Source organism: Sinocyclocheilus grahami, unplaced genomic scaffold (genome assembly GCF_001515645.1).
Source record: "Sinocyclocheilus grahami isolate Dianchi unplaced genomic scaffold, SAMN03320097.WGS_v1.1 scaffold796.1, whole genome shotgun sequence".
NCBI lineage: Eukaryota > Metazoa > Chordata > Actinopteri > Cypriniformes > Cyprinidae > Sinocyclocheilus > Sinocyclocheilus grahami.
Window position 1 is genome coordinate 415,336 of NW_015505975.1, and position 25,277 is coordinate 440,612.

The 25,277-nt window shown below is 37.1% G+C and overlaps 1 protein-coding gene across 2 annotated transcripts; it reads left to right on the forward strand.

The window, feature by feature from the left end:
• The first annotated feature begins 1,206 nt into the window (after positions 1–1,206).
• On the forward strand, positions 1,207–20,725 carry LOC107561880 (histone RNA hairpin-binding protein-like). Of its 2 annotated transcripts, none has more exons than XM_016246402.1 (8): positions 1,207–1,324; positions 5,666–5,785; positions 6,054–6,158; positions 6,293–6,355; positions 6,747–6,896; positions 7,021–7,170; positions 10,165–10,276; positions 20,552–20,725. In XM_016246402.1, exons 1-8 carry the CDS (start codon positions 1,311–1,313, stop codon positions 20,609–20,611), a joined length of 774 nt encoding a protein of 257 aa, XP_016101888.1. In that variant the 5' UTR covers positions 1,207–1,310; the 3' UTR covers positions 20,612–20,725. The 2 variants fall into 2 exon arrangements, with proteins under 2 accessions (XP_016101888.1, XP_016101887.1); XM_016246401.1 differs by lacking the exon at positions 1,207–1,324 and adding an exon at positions 4,524–4,972.
• The last annotated feature ends 4,552 nt before the right edge of the window (positions 20,726–25,277 follow it).

Sequence of the window (25,277 nt, forward strand, 5' to 3'; positions counted from 1 at the left end):
AATCTCAAAAAGTGTGAATTTGCTAAAGCTTCGGTCACCTACCTGGGAAAACAGGTCGGAAATGGTCAGGTAAGGCCATTGGACGGAAAAATAGCTGCTGTCCTTGAGTATTCGATACCTACTACGAGGCGAGAGCTATTAGCGAGAGCTGTAGCTAAAAATACCTATACATTTCTTGGAATGGTGGGATACTACCGATGTTTCTGCAAAAATTTTTTCGAGTGTTCTCCTGTTCTCTCTGCTCCGGAGGTGTACCGTGCCTTCCAACTGGAGGTGGATGCAAGTGCTTGTTGGAGCGGGAGCTGTCATTCTACAGGAGGGTGCTGATGGAGTAGCTCACCCTGTTTCATACTTCTCTGCTAAGTTTAACCATCACCAGTTAAATTATTTGACCAATGAGAAAGAAACTTTAGCACTCCTACTGGCATTACAACATTTTGATGTTTATGTTGGGGGCAGTATGTTTCCTGTTACGGACCATAATTTTGAAGTGACATGTGGCCAAGTATGAATTACTCGGAATTAGTGCTCTGCATTTATCCATCCAAAGTGCACACACACAGCAGTGAACACACACACCGTGAACACACAGTTCACGGAGCAGTGGGCAGCCATTTTTGCTGCGGCTGCCCGGGGAGCAGTTGGGGGTTCGGTGCCTTGCTCAAGGGCACCTCAGTCGTGGTATTGAAGGTGGAAGAGAGCGCTGTACATTCACTCCCCCCACCTACAATCCCTGCCGGTACGAGACTCGAACCCGCAACCTTTGGGTTACGAGTCCGATTCTCTAACCATTAGGCCACGACTTCCCTATCCATTAGATCCATTAGATTTTCTGAGCAAAATGTACAATCATAACCAACGTTTGATGCGATGGGCATTAATAGTGCAACCGTATAATCTGGAAATTCGTCATAAAAGGGGATCTGAGAATGTGGTGGCTGATGCCTTGTCACGGGGTTAAGCTTTTTAATTTTCAGAACCAGTTTATTCTCTTATTCCTCCAAAAGGATAAAAGTAGAAAGGGAGAAAACTGCTTCTGTTTTCAGGGGGAGAAGTGTCACGGTCAACGTTTTGTTTATTTGTGGGTATTGTGTATGTATTGATTTGGATCATCTCTTTCTCCTGAGGTTGAGCTCCATCCCCACACACCAGCAGCTTGAGTAAGGACGCTCTGGACTGAATATAAGGCGGAAGTTGCGCTTGTGTTGGTGTGCTCTCTCTGTTCCAGCGCGTGTCCACCACAGTCAGTACCACGCTCTTTGAGCATGACTCGCACTTGTTGAGAAGCTGCTGCCGTCCAGCCACCGACGATGGAGAGTATCCAGTGAGCTTCGTGCGTGTCTTGTTGCCCAGCCAGCCGCTGATAAGCGGTGCTCTTTTTCTCTCTCTCTCTCTCTCTTTCTGTGTTTATTTTTGTGCTTTCTTTAATGTTTCCGTTGATCTGTGTTTTGTTTGTTTACTGGATACATATTGATTTATTTTGCTTTAGTTTAGTTGATCTAACCCTTTATTATATCTGCTGTTGGTTAATTAATGTGACTCATAAGCCGTTTTGCCATTAATAAATGGTTAAATTGATCTCCTGTCTTGCGTGTCCTTTTTATGTTGCTTAACCCCTTCCTGATCGAGTCTTCCAAATATTGTATATAATGTGGAAGCTACTGCTTTTTGCCTTGGCGTGACATCTCACTTTTTGCACACAGTGCAAAGGCAGAGTACCTACAATAACTTCAAAATAGCTGTAAAAATCAAGTTTGAGATCATTTTCATTAAAACATCTAATTGCCAGATTTCCAGTGTCCTACCCATAATTATTTTTTTCTGGACAAATAAAAATCTTTAAAGCCATTTTTCACAGTCTAGCTAGTTTCACACTCTGGAGCAGAGCTGCAGTCCACCTGTCACTCAAGTGGCCACGCCCTTAATTATGCAGAACTTTAAGGCTTAATATAATTTAAACGGATGAGTACTAAAAATATTCACCCCACTCACAGTTGTCATGAAGGGCAAAATTACCTATATAGACAAAAAGCACTTTTTGTACAGGCTGTAAACATATTTTTTTTCTGCTGTAAAGTTGGGCATTTTAACATGGGGAGTCTCCCTTTTGGAGCCAGCTACTCTAGCGGTCAGTCGATGAATTGCAGTTTTAGTCACTTCCGTATTGGCTTCAAGCGAGAGCAACATTATGAAGCTGAAGGCCCGGAGACCCAACTGCACACTCAGACCTGCACGCTCAGACCTGCACGCTCAGACCTGCACGCTCAGACCTATCGTTTTTTCAGACAGTGCCTCCTGCTGTTTGGATGAACATTTGTTTTGTAGCGTGTGTACCGTAATAATTTCCAACATTATAAAGCTTGTCCGTTAGCTCCATGTTACTTCATAACTGTTGTTATTCTTTCAATTGCAATAAAAAAAAATAAAAAAAAAACATTATAAAACTGCTAGCAAGTAGCAACATCGGACACGTGAGTTAAGTTATTAATTTTATTAAAGCGATTCCTGAAAATTACCAGGTTTTATGTCATAAATCAATGTGACATCTTATTACACCAACAAACGAATAGCCTATTTTAGTATTTAATGATAGTTTAAATAGATAGTTCGACAAAATAAGCCGTGAATTTTGTTCTCCCCAGTTATTTTCAAACACGTGGTGCGTAACCTATTATTGCTAGCTTAGTCAGTGTTTGAGTTGATCAAAATTAGTGTCGAAAGATAGCATTATTTTATTATATTTACAGCTTGCTCTTATTTTCTGTGTTATTGTACCATTCTGGGATACTTAATATGTTTTCTAACAAAATAAAAAACGTTAAAGTAAAACTGTTAAAATAAAATGTATAATATATAATACAATTATTATTTGTAACATATTTTAGTACTATGTAGGTCTACTGTATGTATTACTGTATTAACTACTATTATTTCATACTAATATTACTACTACATTTACTATTAGTAGTAGTAGTATGTGTAAGAAAAATAATATTTCACGTTCTTTTTATTGTACTTTACAAATCTCAAAGTGCTAACACAGACAATAACAGTAACACAATAACAGTGTAACAATTAGAAATAAGTTCTGTAATAATTACAAATAATATATTTGGAATAAAATGCGGCCTTGAGTTTATTTTCATCAAAATATCAAGTAATCTGCGTAGAGTTGACAATATGAGCTCTGTTGGGTTGTCTAAATAATTTGCGTGTGACTTGTGCATTTTTTCCCAGATGGATATTACAATTCAAAAGGGGGGTCTCTGCCAGAACTAATACAGTGCACCAAATGCTGCAGTCATTTCCACTGTCCATTTTGCGATGCCTCAGTTTTCCAACCAACACAGTTGGCAAAAGTGCAAACGCATCTGCAGGCACATTTCAATAGATCGGTCCAGCATGAAGGTAATATTTGCAGTGTGTGAATGTTTTATTTTATTAATTGGTTTATTTGTACCGGCCATCATTCCTTTGCGAGCTGCAGGGCTTGTCTTGGCAGGAGGCTGAAGAGATGTTCCTCCAGGGCCCCATTTATCACTCAAGGTATGTTTTCAATTTTTGTTTGTACAAAAACTGTTGGATTTTTGTGTTACACAACATTTCTGACAACAGCATTTATCTTTTCTTTTAGTGAAGGTGAGGAATTTGACAGAAGAATTGCTCGAGAAATAAAAAATCTCCCCAACAAGAATGTAAAGCGTTTATTTTATTTGATGTTATTTAATATACAATATATATATATATACATTATTAACCCAATAATTTTTTTCACAATTTTTCTCTGAATTGTTTACAGCTCAATGACTTGTAGGACCTCATGAAAAAGAATACAAAAATAAAGTTTGGTGTGAGAAAATGACTCAGAGCACTGTAATTTATTGTATGTAAATATAGTTAATGTTCATCCCCTAACTCAATATTAAAGAATGTGATAAATCCTAAATAATTAAGAAAACAATAAATGACTATGAAAATATTTAAGTAACTGAACAATTTCTATTTACAAATACAATTAATAAAAATAAACCAGACTTAATGCATTAAATCATAACCTAGTATGTGTAATATTTTATATAATAATGCATTCAGTCATAGCGTAATATTTTATAGTAGAAAAATAGTGTAAATTGCACTCTATCAGCAACTGAATTCAGGTTGGTAATCTTATCTAATCAGGTTAGATAATCTTCCAAATAGCAGGTGGCACTGTCTGAAAAAACGATAGTTCTGGGAGTGCTGGTCTGAGCATGTAGGTCTGAGCGTGCAGGTCTGAGTGTACAGTTGGGTCTCCGGGCCTGCAGATAATCTTCCAAACAGCAGGTGGCACTGTCTGAAAAAAACGATAGGTCTGAGCGTGCAGGTCTGAGCGTGCAGGTCTGAGTGTGCAGTTAGCACCCGAAAGCTGTTTGCCAACCGCCAATAAAAAACAAAAGAAGAAGAAGAAGAAGAGTGTGCAGTTGGGTCTCCGGGCCTGCAGCTTCACCCTACTCAGCGAGAGACCGGGAGGTTGCCGCTTGGTTCTGTCCAATATTTACCCAGCGCTGGGTTGCCAAATTACCCAAATTGGGTTGTTTTAACCCAGCATCTTTGAGAGTGTACAGTGCCAGACCGTCGTTTTGTGGGCTTTGTCTGTTTGTAATCCCGCCACAGCCTTATAAAAAGACTTACGTAATATTACGCGCTAAAACACTTGATGTGATCTACATACAATAGACGATAGAAATAAAAAATACCGATGATTTGAAGATCGGCGGATGTGGGCGGGTCTGTGGGCTAGTCAATTCACAACACCGCCCCTCCAGTGTCATGTGACCTCGACGTTGACGTACACCGAGGGACATTGGCGCGGTTTAATCTAAACCCGGTAGCAGTTTGAGCGTAAACTTTCTCAATTCTCATTTGTATTCGAAACCATGTCTGCCGATCAAAAGTACAGATACGAAAACGATTGCAAACCTGATGAAAACAGGTAAGAATTCGAAAAATGTTTAGTCGTGGTTATAACGTTAGTTGTTTTATTACTCTTTGGTTTAGCGGTTTGCTAGCAAAGCAAGACAGAAGTATTGTTTTGTCTAGTGCACTAACTCTATTTAGTCTAAGCATCAAAACACGTTTTTGCACTCCTTTTAGCTTCGTTTTATTCGTATCTTTAACTTTAGCGCCGACACATTATTGCAGAAATGGACGAAGGATTCCGCCAGTGTTTTGTTCAAGAGTGTAAATGAGCATGTTGGCGCCATGAGAACATCAAGATTGTACCATATTAACCTAACCTCTAAAAGTACATCATGTCTCAATCTTCCATTTTATTTAGTTAATTTTATGTTTTTGTGAGCAGCTCGATCTTCTGTGTGTTGACAGCGGGTTATTTTGTGGCGCCTTGAAAACAGTTGAACACAAGTATTTTTAAGATTTAGATTAATACGTTGCTGTTTTGGTGTAGAACTTAGTTATAAGGTGTTTATAATACAGCTGATTCGTGGTCAAGTGTGTATAAAACGATTAATTCGTTTTAACATGAAATGCTTGTTTACTAAAAAAAATCTTATTTTTAATAGACGTGCTCCATACTGTTACAGAATGTTCAGAGAATGTGTAAGAATCCTTTTTACTTGGTTTACTTTTTTTTTTTTAAATGCTACTTGTGTCTTTTGTCTTGAAGGAAAAAAGGCGCTTCAAGATGGTCCCATTGTAGGAAACGCGGTGCAGATGGTAATCTGAGAAAATCTCACGAGGTTGAAGAGCCTGGCAAATGTTCACAGAGCTCACGCAGACCAGAAAGGTAATGATGATCATTATACATTACTTATCAGATTCAAATAGTGTGCATAACAGACACTTATTTTCCCAAAAGTCAAATGGAATTGTTTTTGGTTGGCATTTTGTAGAGTATAACAAGCATAAATTGTAAAATCTGTTAATCAAATTAATATCAATTTTATGCTAGGATGAGATCTAACCTCATCCTGGCATACAAACAATGTTTAGTGATGACAAATTGACTGGCAAAATTTAGATTTGTCTTTTAATATTGTTATTATTTTCTGTAGTTTCACAACCCCAGAGAGTGAGGGACCTGTGTCCAGAGTAAAAAACTGGGGAGATGAGGTAGAGGCAGAGGAAATGCGTTCAAATGTCCGACGTGATATGCATCGGTCAGTTGCCTCTTTTGATTTTTTCTTTTATCTGTTCTAATTACTCTATATTATATTAAAATAAACTACATTCATATTTACAAAGACATTATTGATAACCTTTATAAACTCAATTAGTGATCTCTCTTTTTCAGATACAGAAGAAGGATTCTTGAAGCAGATTTTCCTCAAAGAGACAGAAAAATCTCATCTGGAAGGTTTGTGATTAAAGCAATGTAACATTTTCTTTAAGTCTTCAAAAAGCTAGTGTAACTTTTTCAGTGTCAAAACTTTCTGCTATTTCAGTCTAATATGCACATTAAAAGTATGCAATTTATGTTGTTTCCACAAAGACTGTATTCACTGTGACTTTGTGCTGCTATTTTAAAACATTGCTTTGTTTTTTGAGCATCTTGACCAGCTAAATGCAGGAACATTGGTGCAACCAATGGTGTGAGTTTAGGGTGGGACTATCGGTTTGCATGAACAGTGGCAAATGAGGAAGTTTTTGGAATCCTGGTGTTTTTCTTTTTTTAACAGTTCCATTAGATGTCACTTGTACAACAGTCATGTCTCGAGTTGTAACCCAAGCTTTTCATATTCCCCCAGTTCTGACTCCAGAGACTCGAGAGATTCCAAAGAATCTCCTGCTAAAGGTGACCTAGAGACAGACGAGACCACTCTCATAAGGAGACAAAAGCAGATTAATTATGGGAAAAACACTCTTGCATATGATAGATACATTAAAGATGTTCCCAAGTGAGTGAGATCATGTTTATTGTTTTTAAACTAAATGTATTATACAGCTATGTCCTCTTGTCTGTGATTGCCTGTTATAATCTTACTGTTAAAGTATTTAACAATATTTTAACCATTATTTTAGGCATATGAGACAGCCCGGTGTTCATCCAAAGACTCCAAACAAATTCAAAAAGTACAGCCGACGCTCCTGGGACCAGCAGATTAAACTGTGGCGGGTCAAACTTCACTCGTGGGATCCTCCTGCAGAAGAGGGAAGCGACCTGCAGCAGATGTAAGCTTCTTGATGTCCAAATAAACTAAACTGCTACAATTTCCTAAAGGAACAATCATTTTTTATGAATGGTCCAGCATAGTGGCAACACAATGATTAATTGTGACCCGTGCTGGCAAAATAAGTTGAAATGTGCACGGTCTAATGAGCTACTTAGCTTTTGCCTAAAAGTAGTAAAAAATGTCAGTTTTGGTCGAATTTGAGGTTTTCGCAAAAAGTAGTTCATTTCTATTGAAGCAGGTCTATTGTTGCAAAGCTTTGTGAATATTTATATCGAATTCTCGATGACGAGTTCAAACCAGTGAAATATGATTTTTCAAACCTATGCTGATGAAAACAAAACAATCGTGCTGACTGACATTTGCAAAGCGTGTGCATAAGAAGTGCCTCTCCCAGAGCGTGCAATCTCCTTATAAAGTATATTATTGCGAAATATGATTTGGCGAGATTCACACAAACATAATCTGTTATGTCTTAGATAAACGTTTTGTTAATGGTTGGGGAAAAATCTGATGTGTAACATTATATTAGATCCATGCATTACAGTAGGTCTTAATATAGATCTGTCTTACATTAAAAGAAAAGAGGAATCACTCGCTGCTCTTGGTTAAACTAATGTTTATTTGCATCTTTGTTCTTATTTTTAATAACAAAGATAAAATAAAAAATAGCCATATTGTGGTTAATAATATAGTAACTATTATTAAGAAAATATTTGGAGGAAAATATGCAACGTTTCTTGGTGATTTTGCTTTGGAATCTTCAGAAAACTAGATTTTTTTCTCAATCAATTCTGCTGACTTTATTGCCTTCAAATGGCTGTAGCTCAGTCATTTTTTTTGTCCAATTCCAACAAGTCATATCATTTTGAAGGTATTTTAAAATAATGAAACCCTCCTGGTTTAGCACTGGTTGTTCACACTTCAGATTTGAAAAAGACTCAAGAAATGGGCGTGTAAAGCTGTGGAAAATTGGGAGTGTAGAGGGTGGGAAGAGGGGAGAAAACAACCAATAAAACACAGACCTCCAACACACTCATTATACAGACAAATGAATATTAAAATGAGCGGAGAAAGAAAGAAAAAAACGGGGATAGGGACCACCTTGATATATAATAATAATAATGATAATGAACTCTTCATAACATAAGAGATAACTCTCTTATCATTAGATACTAACAACTATCATGAACAAACCCAATATGTTTTGATAAACTATTTGAAATAAATAAGCGGAGATATTGGTCTATATGAAAAATGAAGAAGAATGTTTAAAAGTTCTAAGTAGAGCTTGTGCAAGTTGTCAACATAATGTAAATGTTAAATCACTTGTTAAATATCTTTGCAGAAAAGATGCACGAGCTACAACTACATCTTGTACATTATTTCTGAACATATGTATAAGACAAGTTTGTACAAGATGTAATTATTATTATTATTAATAATAATAATAATAATTTTTATTTATATAGTGCCTTTCCAACACCCAAGGTCGCTTTACAAGTCAGGTTTAAGGAACAGAAACAAATAAACATCAATACCAGAAGACAGAACACATACCATTATGTGTGTATTATACTGTGTATTATACTGAAAGTTAGATTAGAGATACAGAGAGAATGTAGATAAACGTCCAGGGTGCAATTTACAGACTGAGAACTGAAGAGTAATACTCAGGGGGGAAAAAAGTGTTTTTTAAAAGGTTTTTGAAGGAGAGAAGGGAGGATGCTTGACAGATGTTTTGGGGAGGAGCATTCCACAATCTGGGAGCCACAACACTGAAAGCCCTAGCTCCCTTTAGGGCCTTTTGCACCGCAGGAACCTTTTCATAGTACCAGAACTAATTGTGGAACTACCCACTTTTTGGCGTTTTCGCACCACCGGAACTGGGAGCGATTTTAGTACCGGACTGCCTTTTTCGAGAACCAAATTAGCTCCTAATTTGCAGGGTCTAACCAGCACAACTGGTACTAATCGTGACGTAAGTAGACATTGATTGGCCAAACGCGTACGGAAACGCCCTCACCCGCCATGATTTAAAACGTAAACATACTGTAAACATTGTGTCAACTTAATTTGCAAGTATGGAGAACAGCGATAGATGGACGGACGCTGAAGTGCAGGCACTTGTAGCAAATGTAGCACTGCCAGTTGTCGTTGGAGATTCTTAGTCCTCTTTTCCGTTCCTTCAATCGCTTTACGTATACGTCGACTTTCCATGTCCATTATTGTAAAACCCGCGAGACACAAAAAAAACAGCTCCGATCACAGCGTCCTCCATCCTCCTGTTGTTAATGTTGTTCTTCTTTGTTACCGTTGTTGAACGCCACTCACAAATGACGTCGCTGTCGACCGGCTTACATCACTTCTTAGTACACGCTGTCGGTGCGAATGCAACCCTTTAAATGGTACTGGGAATAGTTCGCGCAAAATCGTCCCAGTTCTTTAGTACTGTGCATTTAGTTCTGGAACTAAAGCGGTGCGAAAGGCCCTATAGTCACTAACATAGTCCCATAGTAACATAGTCCCATAGTGACTAACAATCCCTCACTAGAAGATCATAAGGAGCGAGTAGGAAGATAAGGCAGAAGTAAGTCAGATAAATATGTAGGACCAAGGTTATGGAGAGCTTTATAAGTGAGAATTAGTATCTTGTAGTTTATTCCTCAAGGAATCCGGAAGCTGATGAAGGTGATGGGGTAATGTGATCGTTCTTTCTTGTGTGGGTAATCAAGCGAGCTGCAGAGTTTTGAACATATTGTAGTTGTTTGATGTTAATAGCTGACAGGCCATAAAGAAGTGAATTACAGTAATCAAGTTGAGATGTGACGAAGGCATGTGTAACAGTTTCAGCATCCTGCTGACTGAGAGAGGACTGAATACGAGAGAAGTAAACTACAACAGTTTATGTATCTTTTCTGCAGGTCACAATTGTTGTTTTGGAGTTTTTTAAAAATGTAATACAGTGTTCATTTAACTCTTGTGATTGAAACAGAGAAGAGATTGACTTTGGTGAAATAATGGACTTTGAGTTGGATGTTGAGTGTTCAGCGGATACTGAATCCCAGTGTCCAACATCCAGTGGAGCATCGCTGTCTTTGGCAGAGGTAATTTTCTCAATTTATAAACACATTACCAGCAAGATCAGTGCCAACAGGTGTTCTGTATGTATTTTTATTTTTTTTTACTGATTTTGTGGAAATCATGTTTACCGTATTATTAGGGATGTCCCGATCAGTTTTTTTGTGCCCTTGATCCGAGTCATTGAATATTGAGTATCTGCCGATACGGAGTTCTGATCCGATACGGAGTTCTGATCCGATACGGAGTTCTGATCCGATACTTGAGTTTTTCTAGTGCTTGGAGTGAACATTTTTAAATGCAATAAAGTTATTACAGCAGTATAACGGGGGGTGGGGGAGTAGTTGGATGTTGGGGGGGCGCAAGTGAAATTAGACAAAATTAGGGCGCATGTTCTAAAAGGTTGAAAACCCCTGAAGTAGACATTACTTTAGAAATAAATAATTTATTTGATTTAACATAAAATATATTATACATAAACATTTAGACTACAATGGATGATAGAATGATATAATAATTTTTTTGGGGTGAACTATACCTTTAATGTTTTTTGTAATAATAATGTGATTATTTATATTATATTTATATTAATTATAATATTTAAAAAATAATAATGATTATTGTTCTTGTTATTATTTTTAATGAAATTATACTCTAAATAAGAAACTAAATCTGCCAGCAGGTGGTAAATGTCTTTGTGTCATTCATTAATTCGATGTTCAAATGGCTGATTCATTCAGGAATGAAGTAAATGGCTCTGTTTATGAATGGGCCTTTGAATCATTGGTTCACATGATTCGTTCAAAACGCGGATTCATTCAGAAACTAAACATCGCTGTGTTGCTCGGAGACGCGCAACAATTCTGCTATGCTTTAAAGGTTATATGTTCTCTGCAAAATTTAGCAAAAATATAATATTGTTTAAAATATAACACAATATTAACTTATTTACAGAACTGTTGTATAAAATCACATTTAAACTCATGATATTCGGGACAACTCGTGTAATACTGCTCTCCCTGCTCGTGTGATATCGCTTATCGTATGATATAAATATGAGACAAACTCATGCAGGGGCATTTTTTGCACCAATATCTTGAATTTTTGAGCATAACTGCATTTATGGAGCTGTTGCCCTGCATCATGTTTGTCTACAGTCAACTCCATAAAATGTAGTATTACGTACAGGTCTGGGGGTGGGGCCAGTGCATTAACTGCATTAAAATATTTTAATAGCGTTAAACTGACAGCCCTAAAATATATATATATGTATATGTATATGTATGTGTATGTAAGCAATAAGGCGTTGTTAGGCACGACGAGAAGCGGAGGGCTTGCAACCCCTTCAGCCGTGATTTATTCACGATATAGCACGGGCTAGAGTACCTTATTGCTTTTGTAAAATGGTTACCACACAATAAAAAAATATTAAAACCAAAATGTATGTATTGAAATGTTACTTTTTTGAAGCAAGTTCGTTAAATGCTGTCCTTCCGCTAAAAAATAGTTCCTGACAACAACCGTAAACGGCAAGAGAATGTTCTGAACATGCCTCATCTAATGGACCTTAAATAAAAATGGAGAATAGGAGCTCTTATCATCCGCTGTCATTTATTTTTTAACACCATATATGATATTTTCTCACACACATACATCTGATTATCTCTCAGCATGAGAAAACATCTGTTTTCTGTCTTTGTTTTAAAACCGACTGATTCGCTGCACAGCGCGAGTTTGCAAGCGTCATTACAGTGTAAACTGATGGACATACAGAATCATACCTGAAACAGAAAATGAATACAGTAGGGGTTGCACCGACTAATCGACTTCAATGCTCTGCCATGACGGTTTAAGCTTGACGTCGACTAGTCGCTGGTCCTATAGAGGGCGCAACAGGATAAGAAATCTTTGAATGACTTCCACATTTACGCTCCGTTTCCGAACAGTTAAAATGACAAATAAATGCATACTCTGAAAGCGCTCCACAAGACGTGTGATTATATTACTGGATGCTTAAAATTGAACAGGAGAATGCATGTTTTAAACAGCCTATTGTACAGGTAAATTAATCACCATTCTAATCTAATGCGCTGCTGCACTGTAACGCACACACATAGGCTTCAGACAGTAGCTCGTACATCACGCGCAGATCGCGAGCACACAGAATCATTCAGCAACAAATGTATTGTCAACACTGTCCTGTGATTTCTCAATAAAATGCACCGATACCAGTTTTTCCAGTACTCGCCCGATACTGATACTTTTATTTTTGGTACTTGCCGATACGGAGTACCGATACCAATATTTTCATTGCATTTGTACATTTTTAAAATAGTGGGTACAGAAACCAAAAGAGTATGTATAATGTTAGTTGGTTAACTTCATTTATCAAATAGATACAGTCAAACCAAAATGTATTCAGACACCTTCAACATTTCTCACATTATCAGAGTTTATTCATTATAGTTTAGAAAATGGTAATAAAATATGACAAGAACTCCGAGTTAAACTGTGTCAGAACAAATTCAGCTTGATAATGTCAGATAACTTTGATAGAAAGGTATGTAATGGATTACAATAAAACACATTTTTTTCATACAGCTGTCAATATTTACACAACTATCAATACTTTGTCGGGTGACCCTTAGCCTTAATGACAGCATAGTCTCCTGGGCATGCTGTCAACCAGGTTCATGCAAACCTGAACTTCAATTTTTTCCCAGACTCGGTCTGAATAATTTTTAGTCCCAAATTTGTATAAATTTTACTGGTAGTCCACTGTATGAAGAATTTTTGGGTATAATATATCACAGTTTAGTTTATCTTGCTATCCTCACTTTACATAAATGAACTATAGAGTTCTGCACCCACTAGTAAAAAAATATAAAAAATTATATCTGGTCTCAGAATAATTTTTGCTTTGACTGTATTGGTTATTTTCACACTTAATTATGCCCATTAAAATGCATTTTACAAGTTTTTATTACTTTCACTGTTAATTTTTTCTCTCTATGGTAGCCTACATCATCTTTAATTTAATAGCATTAGAGCTGCTCCATTGCAGTGGCTTAGTATACTGTAATCACGCGATTTGCTGTAAAAATGCAGGGAACCACTCGCTATAAATCTCCTAACTGTGATATTTTCATAAATAGAAGTCGCGTTTTTTTTTCATCTGAAACGTGCAGTGATTTATTTTCCAAAGGCACTCATATAATGCAGAAACACTCAAGCAAGCAAAACACGAGCAACACGTTCACGTATTTGTACTGGTGCAGAATGAGAGGGACAAGTACAGTACAGCCTAGCGCATTTAACACAGGCTGTTACACTTTCGCCAGAAAGTCGTGTATGCTTAAGGGTAAAAATAAATGACATTTATAGTGAATGCCCCTATAAATTGTCTTATATTTACGATTTAGTTTTAATCCAAATGAGGCTAAGTGAGCGAACATCAATAAAGATCACACAACAGAAGTGCTCTCTCTCTCTCTCTCTCTCTCTCTCTCTACCATTGTTACTTGTGCATTGTTTTACTTACTACTTTTTGACATATCCGACCAAACTACAAGCTTTCCAGTGATGTCTGTGAGAAAGGGATATTCACTCGACAAGCTCGCGCATCTGCGCTCAATCCACTCAGCGTGCTTTGCTTACCAGCTGCTGCACAGGCGTTGATACTGAATGTTTAATAATCATGCATACATGCAGTGGGTATGGAAAGTATTCAGACCCCCTTAAATTTGTCACTCTGTTATATTGTAGCCATTTGCTAAAATCATTTAAGTTCATTTTTTTCCCTCATTAATGTACACACAGCACCCCATATTGACAGAAATACACAGAATTGTTGACATTTTTGCAGATTTATTAAAAAAGAAAAACTGAAATATCACATGGTCCTAAGTATTCAGACCCTTTGCTCAGTATTTAGTAGAAGCACCCTTTTGATCTAATACAGCCATGAGTCTTTTTGGGAAAGATGCAACAAGTTTTTCACACCTGGATTTGGGGATCCTCTGCCATTCCTCCTTGCAGATCCTCTCCAGTTCTGTCAGGTTGGATGGTAAACGTTGGTGGACAGCCATTTTTAGGTCTCTCCAGAGATGCTCAATTGGGTTTAAGTCAGGGCTCTGGCTAGGCCATTCAAGAACAGTCACAGAGTTGTTGTGAAGCCGGCAGCACTCATGCAGCCCCAGACCATGACACTCCCACCACCATGCTTGACTGTAGGCAAGACACACTTGTCTTTGTACTCCTCACCTGGTTGCCGCCACACACGCTTGACACCATTTAAACCAAATAAGTTTATCTTGATCTCATCAGACCTCAGGACATGGTTCCAGTAATCCATGTCCTTAGTCTGCTTGTCTTCAGCAAACTGTTTGCGGGCTTTCTTGTGCATCATCTTTAGAAGAGGCTTCCTTCTGGGATGACAGCCATGCAGACCAATTTGATGCAGTGTGCGGCGTATGGTCTGAGCACTGACAGGCTGACCCTCCACCCCTTCAACCTCTGCAGCAATGCCGGCAGCACTCATAACGTCTATTTCCCAAACACAACCTCTGGATATGACACTGAGCACGTGCACTCAACTTCTTTGGTCGACCATAGTGAGACCTGTTCTGAGTGGAACCTGTCCTGTTAAACCGCTGTATGGTCTTGGACACCGTGCTGCAGCTCAGTTTCAGGATCTTGACAATCTTCTTATAGCCTACGCCATCTTTATGTAGAGCAACAATTCTTTTTTTCAGATCCTCAGAGAGTTCCTTGCCATGAGGTGCCATGTTGAACTTCCAGTGACCAGTAGAATGAGAGAGATGACACCAAATTTAACACACCTGCTCCCCATTCACACCTGAGACCTTGTAACACTAATGAGTCACATGACACCGAGGAGAGAAAATGGCTAATTGGGCCCAATTTGAACATTTTCAATTAGGGGTGTACTCACTTTTGTGGCCAGCAGTTTAGATATTAATGGCTGTGTGTTGAGTTATTTTGAGGGGACAGCAAATTTACACTGTTATACAAGCTGTACACTCACTACATTGTAGCAGTGTTATTTCTTCAGTGTTGTCACATGAAAAAATATAAAGACAAAATGTGAGGGGTGTACTCACTTCTGTGAGATACTGTGTGTGTGTGTGTGTGTGTGTGTGTGTGTGTGTGTGTATATATATATATATATATATATATATATATATATATATATGTGTGTGTATGTATATAATAAATATGATATAATGGATGTTATATTATATAATCAAATTTTTGGTACAGGTCTTTTGGTTCGGTACGTATGTGTAACGAACAAATTGTTCCATTTTTATTTCAGGAAATTTAGACAATAAATGCCATTTTGGCACTATGACATGGCGTGACAGCGCTGTATAAATGCATCAGTTTTAACGCCAGCGCAGAGCGTGAGTGAGCGCGATCATCCCTCTCTCTTTTATTACTAGTTTTAATGCGAAATATACATGCATTAACATCTCACTCATGTAAATCGCTTAATTAGTGTTTCAAACCGTAGAAAGACATCATTAAAACAACTTGTAAACAAAATGTCACGTAGCATTTTATTTACGTCAGGCAAGTCATCAGTGTCTACAGCTCATTATTTGCTAGAGAAATGAAGTCTAGAGATGAGCATTTTCAGAAATGGACTATATTCTCATTATTTGCTTTACCTGTTAGTGATGTCTTAATTATTTAATGTATGTTTAAATAAATATTTTATGAACAAGTTATGACAGCCACTCTGTAAATGATTATATTTCAACAACAAATAGAAATTGCATAATTTAGAAGTTAATTTAAAAACAATTTACATGTTTGCATACATTTTTTTTATTTGAGTGATTTATTATAGTTAAAAACAAATAGTAATTAAATTTAAGTTTGTGCTCTGTTGTTAATTGTAACCTTATAGTAATGTAAAAGGGCTCCCTATAGTTTAGAGCGGAAGCTGAAATAGATTTTTATCCCCATGCAAATTGATTATAATTGAATTTATTTAAAGAGAGCAAATTGTTCAGAAAAACCATTTAATAAAACAAAGAAATTATGTACAATAAGCAGATTAATTGCATCATAAAAGAAAAAAAGAGTAGCTGGGAAAGCATGAAGTTTGCGAATGCCAGTCTATCAGTCAAATCCGAGGCAAGACGCAACCCATGACAACCCATGACGCGTCATGACAACGACATCTCAGATAGACTGGTTGCAGATTAAAGTAATTGGAAATAAATTCCTGTAGAGTGATTCCTTGCACAAAATGCACATCAAATATGCTAAACATGGAATCTTGAACACATATGTGTTCGCATATGTTATGCGTCATGCAAACACATTTGAGTGTCTTTTTCTTTTAATGACTATGTCCTATTGAAAGTGCATACCGCCATAGACGTGTCTGTGCATACCACCACCTATTGACATCGGCATGACAACTGACGAATCACCGGTGGATTGGGTTTAGGAGAGCAGATAACGATCAGTTAAAAAAAAAAAAGCTTGATCGGCTCGGGACATTCCTGCATATGTATTACACAAGGTTATTTTTGTAAACTAAGACTAAAACGATTCGTCAAAAAACATTTTTGTAAACTGAAATAAAATACAAAAATCAAAATAAATGAAAAACTAAAACGAAACGAAACTTAACAACAGTTATTGCAAAACTAACTGAAATAAAATAATAATGATCAAAAATAAATAATCATTTTCGTAATCATTACGTTCTCACCCCGTGGCGGAAAAATATATGAGCTGTGTGTCAGTTTAGGGAAATACCGGGAAATAGCCTACCGGTAAATGTCGCATCATGCACGTGAGGTTATCTGACGGAGAGATGCAAAGCAGTTGAAAGCAGAGTCCTGCACGGGTCCTGTTAGGTAAACCTGCATCCGCAGTACACAACAGAACACCCGACCCGTTCATTATCCGACAGCAGCCAGCACCGATTTAATTCTGTACCCGACTCGTTTGACATAAAGACCGCGACCTGAACCGCACCCGCATTAAATAGGCTACTGCATCAGTAAGGCAAAATTATTTATTTTCTCATGTGACACAAGCAGTCAAACCAAAATAGGCATTTTAAGTTGGTGCTTTGAAGAAATAGACAAGCAGGGCAACAGAAGAATAAGAATGCGCATCCTTCCTGTATACAATAAAAACTTTTGCCTACATCTTGTGAACAATCTGCCAGGCTGTTTTGAACAAATGTGCATAAACTACATACTTCTTCATAAAGGAAAAGAACATATTTAGATATGTCTTTACTGTTAAGTGCCATTGTCTCTCCTTAAACTCTGCAGTGTATAGGCTATGTGGCCGTAAGTCCTTTACAGAAGCATTAAAAATAAATCTTAAAAATAAAATGATAGTCTACAGAAAGCGAGCAACGAGTGCTCCCAAGCTGTCATTCACTTCAGCTGCAGCGCAAATGGCTATAATGCGCAACGCTGCAAATCGAATGTTGAGGCTCCGCCATTATTATTGAATTTCATTAGTCCCACTTATTTATGCACGTTTGTTCGCGGGAAAGCGAGCAAGACACGACAGTATCATGATTATAGTTAAATAAGATCAAAGACATAGGCTATAATATAAAGAAATTAGCTACATTTATTTTCAAATTAAATATCACAACACACATTTATCATTCAGTCTAGTGCGTTTTACATATAATGTACGCAACTTGTGTAGATTTAAAAAGGCATGACTGCTTCATTTTGGTGTGTATATGTATACTTTTACCAGGGTTCCCACGCTTCTTGAAAGTACTTGAATTTCAGACATTGAATTTCCCGCAACGTGTGTGTCCCGCTCCCGCAAACATTCTAATATTGCATATACAGGGATTCAAGTTTTCCGTCGCTGCAACGGATTTCCGTCAGTTAGAAAAAATGAGGGGAAAAGAAACATGTAGCGCGTTGTTGTTGTTCTGTCGGCACACTAAAAATCATCCCCGCCACGGCTGCAGCTTCTCAGTGAAAACATAGTGACGACGCTCGCATCATTCACAGTCTGGTTATTAGCAGAGAACACAGCAGGACTTGAATTTCGGCACGGGATTGCGGCTATTAATAATAATTCTACTCATTCCCGCAGGTTCCGCGCTTATAACGCGATGACCGATGACGGAACGTATCATTTGCACATGCTTTTGAGTCTTGAGAACTCAATCGCGCGCTCTCATTTTCTGTGCGCCCACAGATCGCGATAAGGAGAGTGACAACTTTTAATAGTTTTTTTTAATAGAGTTTGCAAATGTGATATTGGTTTAATACAACAGTTCAATACCATCTAATCAATCAAGTCTTGGCCTAATGGTTAGAGAGTCGGACTCGTAACCCAAAAGGTTGCGGGTTTGAGTCTTGTACCGGCAGGGATTGTAGGTGGGGGAGTGAATGTACAGCGCTCTCTCCCACCTTCAATACCACGACTGAGGTGCCCTTGAGCAAGGCACCGAACCCCCAACTGCTCCCGGGGCGTTGTGTTTACGGTGTGTGTGTGTGTTCACTGCTGTGTGTGTGCACTTAGGATGGGTTAAATGCAGAGCACTAATTCCAAGTATGGGTCACCATACTATGTCACGTCACTTTCACTTTAATTTTGTGTCGCTAGACGTTTGCATCACAAAGGTTAAACTGGCCTAAGTCTTTCTTTGGCCTGGGCTCTGGAAGTGATATGTTAAATCTAATAAACTTTAATTACACAAACAAAAACTGAAACTAAACTATATAAAAACTAAATAGAAATGTATTCACAAAATAAAAACTAAACTAAAACTAACTAAATTAAACTAAATTTTATTGCAAATTTGAAAACTATAATAACCTTGGTATTACATTCATTTTTAATTGAAATAAGAACAAAGAAGGGAACTACAAACAGTTGAGCAAAGAAGTTCATTTTTCGTTTTTTCAGGTGTTTTTAGGTCAAAATACTACAAGAAATTGAAAAAAAAAAAAACTTGCGTCTTCACTGTATAAATTAAATATACACTGATTCTACAGAAGTTATTCAGTTGAGCAATTTTCATTGTTTCATTGAATAATTGTCTGTCTTTTGTTGTTTGATTAACATACAAACTTCTTTCACAATTTGAGTTTACAAGACTTTTATTAAAATCAAATTACTAATGTTAAATAATAAAGCGTTGTGATTTCCAAACAATCGCAGAATCACGCTGCACTCCCAGGTGAGAGTTGGTCTAATGGGCTAGCGGATAAAAAAAAAAATGCCATCAGTCCCTTTGAAGTCTGGGTAAAACGGGTGAAATAAGGTAAAGTCTTACAAGGGATAAAGACTTACATAGAACAAGATATGGTCAAAGTATCATCACTGGAAAAAGTAATTATTTTTGGTTGGTCTTGTACAGTTGTAATGGGATGTCACGATACCAAAAATCTAGTAGTCTGTACCGATAACACTAAAAGTACACATTACTCGATACCACGAAAGTCAATACCACGAAGTCAATACCACGGGGAAAAAAATAACAATACTTAAACATCAACTCCTTTATTTAACATTACAAAGATGCAACATTAGTGGCACTTGGCCTTGAAATAATACACACGCACTCGCGCATGCACACACACACACACACACACATACTACAGGCTACTCTAAATGCAAGCATTAGTTTAAATTCACTGACATACTGGCAAGCGAAATAAAAAAAAAAAAAACATTCATAAACAACAATTATTTAAAACAATAATATTAGCCAATAGTGTTAATAAAAATAATCCGCGGACGGATACAAAACAAATAAACAAGCTGTAAGCTGTCAGACAGTTGTGTGTGTGTGTGATCATGCACAGTGCTCGTGCTTTGAGCTGTGCAGAGTGCGCGCTCATTTAAATCTCACACAATCATTCATATGTCGTCTCCGTCTTCCACGTGTAGTTCTTTTGTGTGCTTGTAGGCGTTTTTCTTTTTCCTTTTCTTTCTTTCTTTTTTTTTTTTTACGCTTTGAGGACCGACTGCAAAACTTCCAGGCATATGCACTGGCTGCCCCCGTCAGTTCTGGAAGAATTGCAGCCTCGCTAGTCACTACCTTCAGTTCCATAAGTACTTGCACTACTGAAGAAAAACAAGTACCGGCAGGATTTTTAAAATGTAAATACCGACTTTTTTTATCGTAGTATTGGTTCTCGTGACATCCCTAGTTGTAACACGAAGTGTGATAGTTGACTAGGGATGGCCATTAATACTCTGAAATGACATTTCATTACTATTTTTATTTTTTTCCCCCACAACTTTGTCATCTTGTGTTACAGGATTCGTTTACAGGAACCCCTAAAAAGATGATGAAAATTGAGGATACTGAAATGTTATGAGCAACTACACTGAGATCCAAAACTATGAGAGAACTCCTGAGCAGCTGAATTGTTTTAATACACTGTTCGCCTTACTGTTTTGAGCATTATTGTGAAATGCTTTGAACAGGTTCTGGTGTTTTATTGGTAGCACAGGTTTTGACAGCTTCTTAAAGAGAAGGTTTTGTCCGTATCACTGAATTCAACATGTTCTTTCCATCTTTTCCTTTTTGTGTCTTTGCTAAAGAAAATGTAAATGTGTAAATTTTGTAATGGTTGAATTTTCTATTTTGTTAATTTAGTGCTCCGTGGACATTCTCTTGTATTTATCAGTTTGTTGGATCTCAGAGAGGGTTCACAACAAATTTCCAATGTTAAATAGTTTTTGGTTTTAAGCGTTCTTTTAGATTTTTTTTGACTTGTTAATTTCTATTTTATTAAGAACCTTTTGAAAATAAAAATTAAACCGGAATGACCAAATAGTTGTCAGTTATTTAATATAGAATGTATATAATTACTGAAGATGCTAAGCTTTCAAGACCTTGGTATTAAACAAAATTAAAAGTCCATTTGTTTTGTACAACCTTTTGGATTCTAGTCAAATGGAGCCCTTAAATGCAACAAATGTTTGGAATCATAAGGAAATAGTTTGGTAATGAAATTAGTACTTTTACTCTTTAATGTTACATTGAAGCTCTGTTTTCTCTTGATGCAATTGACTTTCTCAATATTATTTCATGTCGGGCTTTACAGGGTTAAGATTTAAATTGAGCTTACTCTTTTATACATAAAAGAGCATACTCCAGTACCCCAAATTTTTTTTCTTACTGATTGTTAATACAATTCATGGAAAGAATGCAAAACTGAAATGTATTAAAGGGTTAGTTCACCCAAAATTGAAAATTCTGTCATTAATTACTCACCCTCGTGTTGTTTGAAACCCGTAAGACCTTCGTTCATCTTTGTAACACAAATTAAGGTATATTTGATGGAATCTGAGAGCTGTCTGACCCTGCATAGGCAGCAATAGAACTGAAATGTTCCCAAGTCCAGAAACGTAGCAAGGAGATCTGTAAAATAATCCATGTGACATCAGGAGTTCAACCGTAATTTATCAACCGTGTTTACATAAACCGTGTATGCTGTTCTGTGTCAGCTGCGTCACACGGATACGCTGTTTTCTTTCAGATCAAATCATAAATCTCACACAATCATTCATATGTCGTCTCCGTCTTCCACGTGTAGTTCTTTTGTGTGCTTGTAGGCGTTTTTCTTTTTCCTTTTCTTTCTTTCTTTTTTTTTTTTTACGCTTTGAGGACCGACTGCAAAACTTCCAGGCATATGCACTGGCTGCCCCCGTCAGTTCTGGAAGAATTGCAGCCTCGCTAGTCACTACCTTCAGTTCCATAAGTACTTGCACTACTGAAGAAAAACAAGTACCGGCAGGATTTTTAAAATGTAAATACCGACTTTTTTTATCGTAGTATTGGTTCTCGTGACATCCCTAGTTGTAACACGAAGTGTGATAGTTGACTAGGGATGGCCATTAATACTCTGAAATGACATTTCATTACTATTTTTATTTTTTTCCCCCACAACTTTGTCATCTTGTGTTACAGGATTCGTTTACAGGAACCCCTAAAAAGATGATGAAAATTGAGGATACTGAAATGTTATGAGCAACTACACTGAGATCCAAAACTATGAGAGAACTCCTGAGCAGCTGAATTGTTTTAATACACTGTTCGCCTTACTGTTTTGAGCATTATTGTGAAATGCTTTGAACAGGTTCTGGTGTTTTATTGGTAGCACAGGTTTTGACAGCTTCTTAAAGAGAAGGTTTTGTCCGTATCACTGAATTCAACATGTTCTTTCCATCTTTTCCTTTTTGTGTCTTTGCTAAAGAAAATGTAAATGTGTAAATTTTGTAATGGTTGAATTTTCTATTTTGTTAATTTAGTGCTCCGTGGACATTCTCTTGTATTTATCAGTTTGTTGGATCTCAGAGAGGGTTCACAACAAATTTCCAATGTTAAATAGTTTTTGGTTTTAAGCGTTCTTTTAGATTTTTTTTGACTTGTTAATTTCTATTTTATTAAGAACCTTTTGAAAATAAAAATTAAACCGGAATGACCAAATAGTTGTCAGTTATTTAATATAGAATGTATATAATTACTGAAGATGCTAAGACCTTGGGACCTTGGTATTAAACAAAATTAAAAGTCCATTTGTTTTGTACAACCTTTTGGATTCTAGTCAAATGGAGTGCAACAAATCAACAAATGTTTGGAATCATAAGGAAATAGTTTGGTAATGAAATTAGTACTTTTACTCTTTAATGTTACATTGAAGCTCTGTTTTCTCTTGATGCAATTGACTTTCTCAATATTATTTCATGTCGGGCTTTACAGGGTTAAGATTTAAATTGAGCTTACTCTTTTATACATAAAAGAGCATACTCCAGTACCCCAAATTTTTTTTCTTACTGATTGTTAATACAATTCATGGAAAGAATGCAAAACTGAAATGTATTAAAGGGTTAGTTCACCCAAAATTGAAAATTCTGTCATTAATTACTCACCCTCGTGTTGTTTGAAACCCGTAAGACCTTCGTTCATCTTTGTAACACAAATTAAGGTATATTTGATGGAATCTGAGAGCTGTCTGACCCTGCATAGGCAGCAATAGAACTGAAATGTTCCCAAGTCCAGAAACGTAGCAAGGAGATCTGTAAAATAATCCATGTGACATCAGGAGTTCAACCGTAATTTATCAACCGTGTTTACATAAACCGTGTATGCTGTTCTGTGTCAGCTGCGTCACACGGATACGCTGTTTTCTTTCAGATCAAATCACAACAACATATGAAACCGAGCCGGCGTGACGCAGCTGACACAGAACTGCATTCGTTGTTTACGTCCAGCTGATGTCCAAAATGGCCCTACAGGGTGATGCGGAGGAGACGAATTGTTGAATAAAGTCGTTTTTTTTTTTTCTTTTGTGCACAAAAAGTATTCCCGTAGCTTCGTAAAATTACGGTTGAACCCCTGATGTCATGGATTATTTTACCGATCTCCTTGCTACATCTCTGGACTTGGGAACATTTCAGTTGTATTTCTGTCTATGCAGGGTCAGACAGCTCTCAGATTCCATCAAAAATATCTTAATTTGTGTTCAGAAGATGAATGAAGGTCTTGCGGGTTTGAAACGACATGAGGGTGAGTAAATAATGACGATTTTTATTTTTGGGTGAAGTATCCCTTTTAACATGTACTTAAAACAGAGAAATATGTCATTAATATCAGTAAAATAAATCAATTAGCCAGTTTGTTTAAATGAAAGGTTTGGAGAAATGAGGATGCCACAGATTAAATTCAACCAATTTTATATTCTAATTAGTGCTGGGCAATGATTAATCACGATGAATCGCATCCAAAATAAACGTTTTTGTTTTTATAATATGTTTGTGTACTGTGTATATTTACATTTAGTAATTTAGCAGATGCTTTTATCCAAAGCGACTTACAAATGAGGACAATGGAAATGGAAAAAGAGCATTATTGCAAGTGTTATGACAAGTCTCAGTTAGCTTAGTGCAGTACACGTAGCAAGATTTTTTTTTTTAATTATATAAAAAGATAAACAGACATAATAGAAAAAGAATAGAGCAAGCTAGTGTGTAGTTTAAGTCTAAAATGGGGCAAGTAAAAAAAAAAAAGGTTTAAAGTAGAGAGTGCTAGAGTTAGAGGGTCAAATAAAGATGGAAGTGATGTTTTTAGCTGATTCTTGAAGATAGCTAAGGTCTCAGCTGCTCGTACTGAGTTGGCAGGTCATTCCACCAGGAGGGAACATTTAAAGGGGTCATATGATGTTGCTAAAAAGAACATTATTTTGTGTATTTGGTGTAATGAAATGTTCATGCAGTTTAAGGTAAAAAAAAACAAACAAACATTATTTTCCACATACTGTACATTATTGTTTCTCCTCTATGCCTCGACTTTCTGAAACGCGTCGATTTTTACAAAGCTCATCGGTCTAAAAAGCAAGGTGTGCTGTGATTGGCCAGCTATCCAGTGCGTTATGATTGGCCGAATACCTCAAGCGTGTGACGGAAATGTTACGCCCCTACCATACTGTGATGATGCCCTGTCAGGCCGGAGCGATGATTCAAAAACATGAAAACCCATTATAAACGAGGCATTCGTTGCATCCAGTGGGGACATAATTATGGATCATAATGACTTGTACTGTCTTTTTACGTGGTGCGTGATCATAAACCCATGTCTGCATTTGTGATCGGAGAAATGACAAACAACAAGCCTTACTCTACACTGCCCAAAAAACTCGCTTTAAATATAAAAATATAAAATATAAAAACTCTTTAAATATAAAAAACGTACTTACTGACGTGAGTCAGAACAGCCGGCATTGTAGTCTACCAGGATCAGGAAACGGTCCTCCATAAAATGTGCTGCACACATCTGAATATTTGGGTTAAAGTGTTCTGGAACAGTGTTGTAAATACAACTTAACCACTGATTTGTAGTCGTGTCCATTTTTGGAAGGCCAAACAAAGTAGTTTCGCTTTCACAACGAAACACAGCATCACGGTTGCCTAGAGTGAGCAGAGGCTTGAGAACGGTGCGGCCGGCGGATTCGATGAAGGAGCGTCCGGAGGGCTTGCGGC

What these genes read in the sequence shown, in the direction of transcription:
- LOC107561880 (XM_016246401.1), top strand. Translation starts at nt 4,917, where the DNA reads ATGTCTGCCGATCAAAAGTACAGATACGAAAACGATTGCAAACCTGAT. An exon ending in AGCTCACGCAGACCAGAAAG is followed by an intron (nt 5,786 to 6,053) that starts GTAATGATGATC and finishes TATTTTCTGTAG; the next exon opens with TTTCACAACCCCAGAGAGTG. An exon ending in TACATTAAAGATGTTCCCAA is followed by an intron (nt 6,897 to 7,020) that starts GTGAGTGAGATC and finishes CCATTATTTTAG; the next exon opens with GCATATGAGACAGCCCGGTG.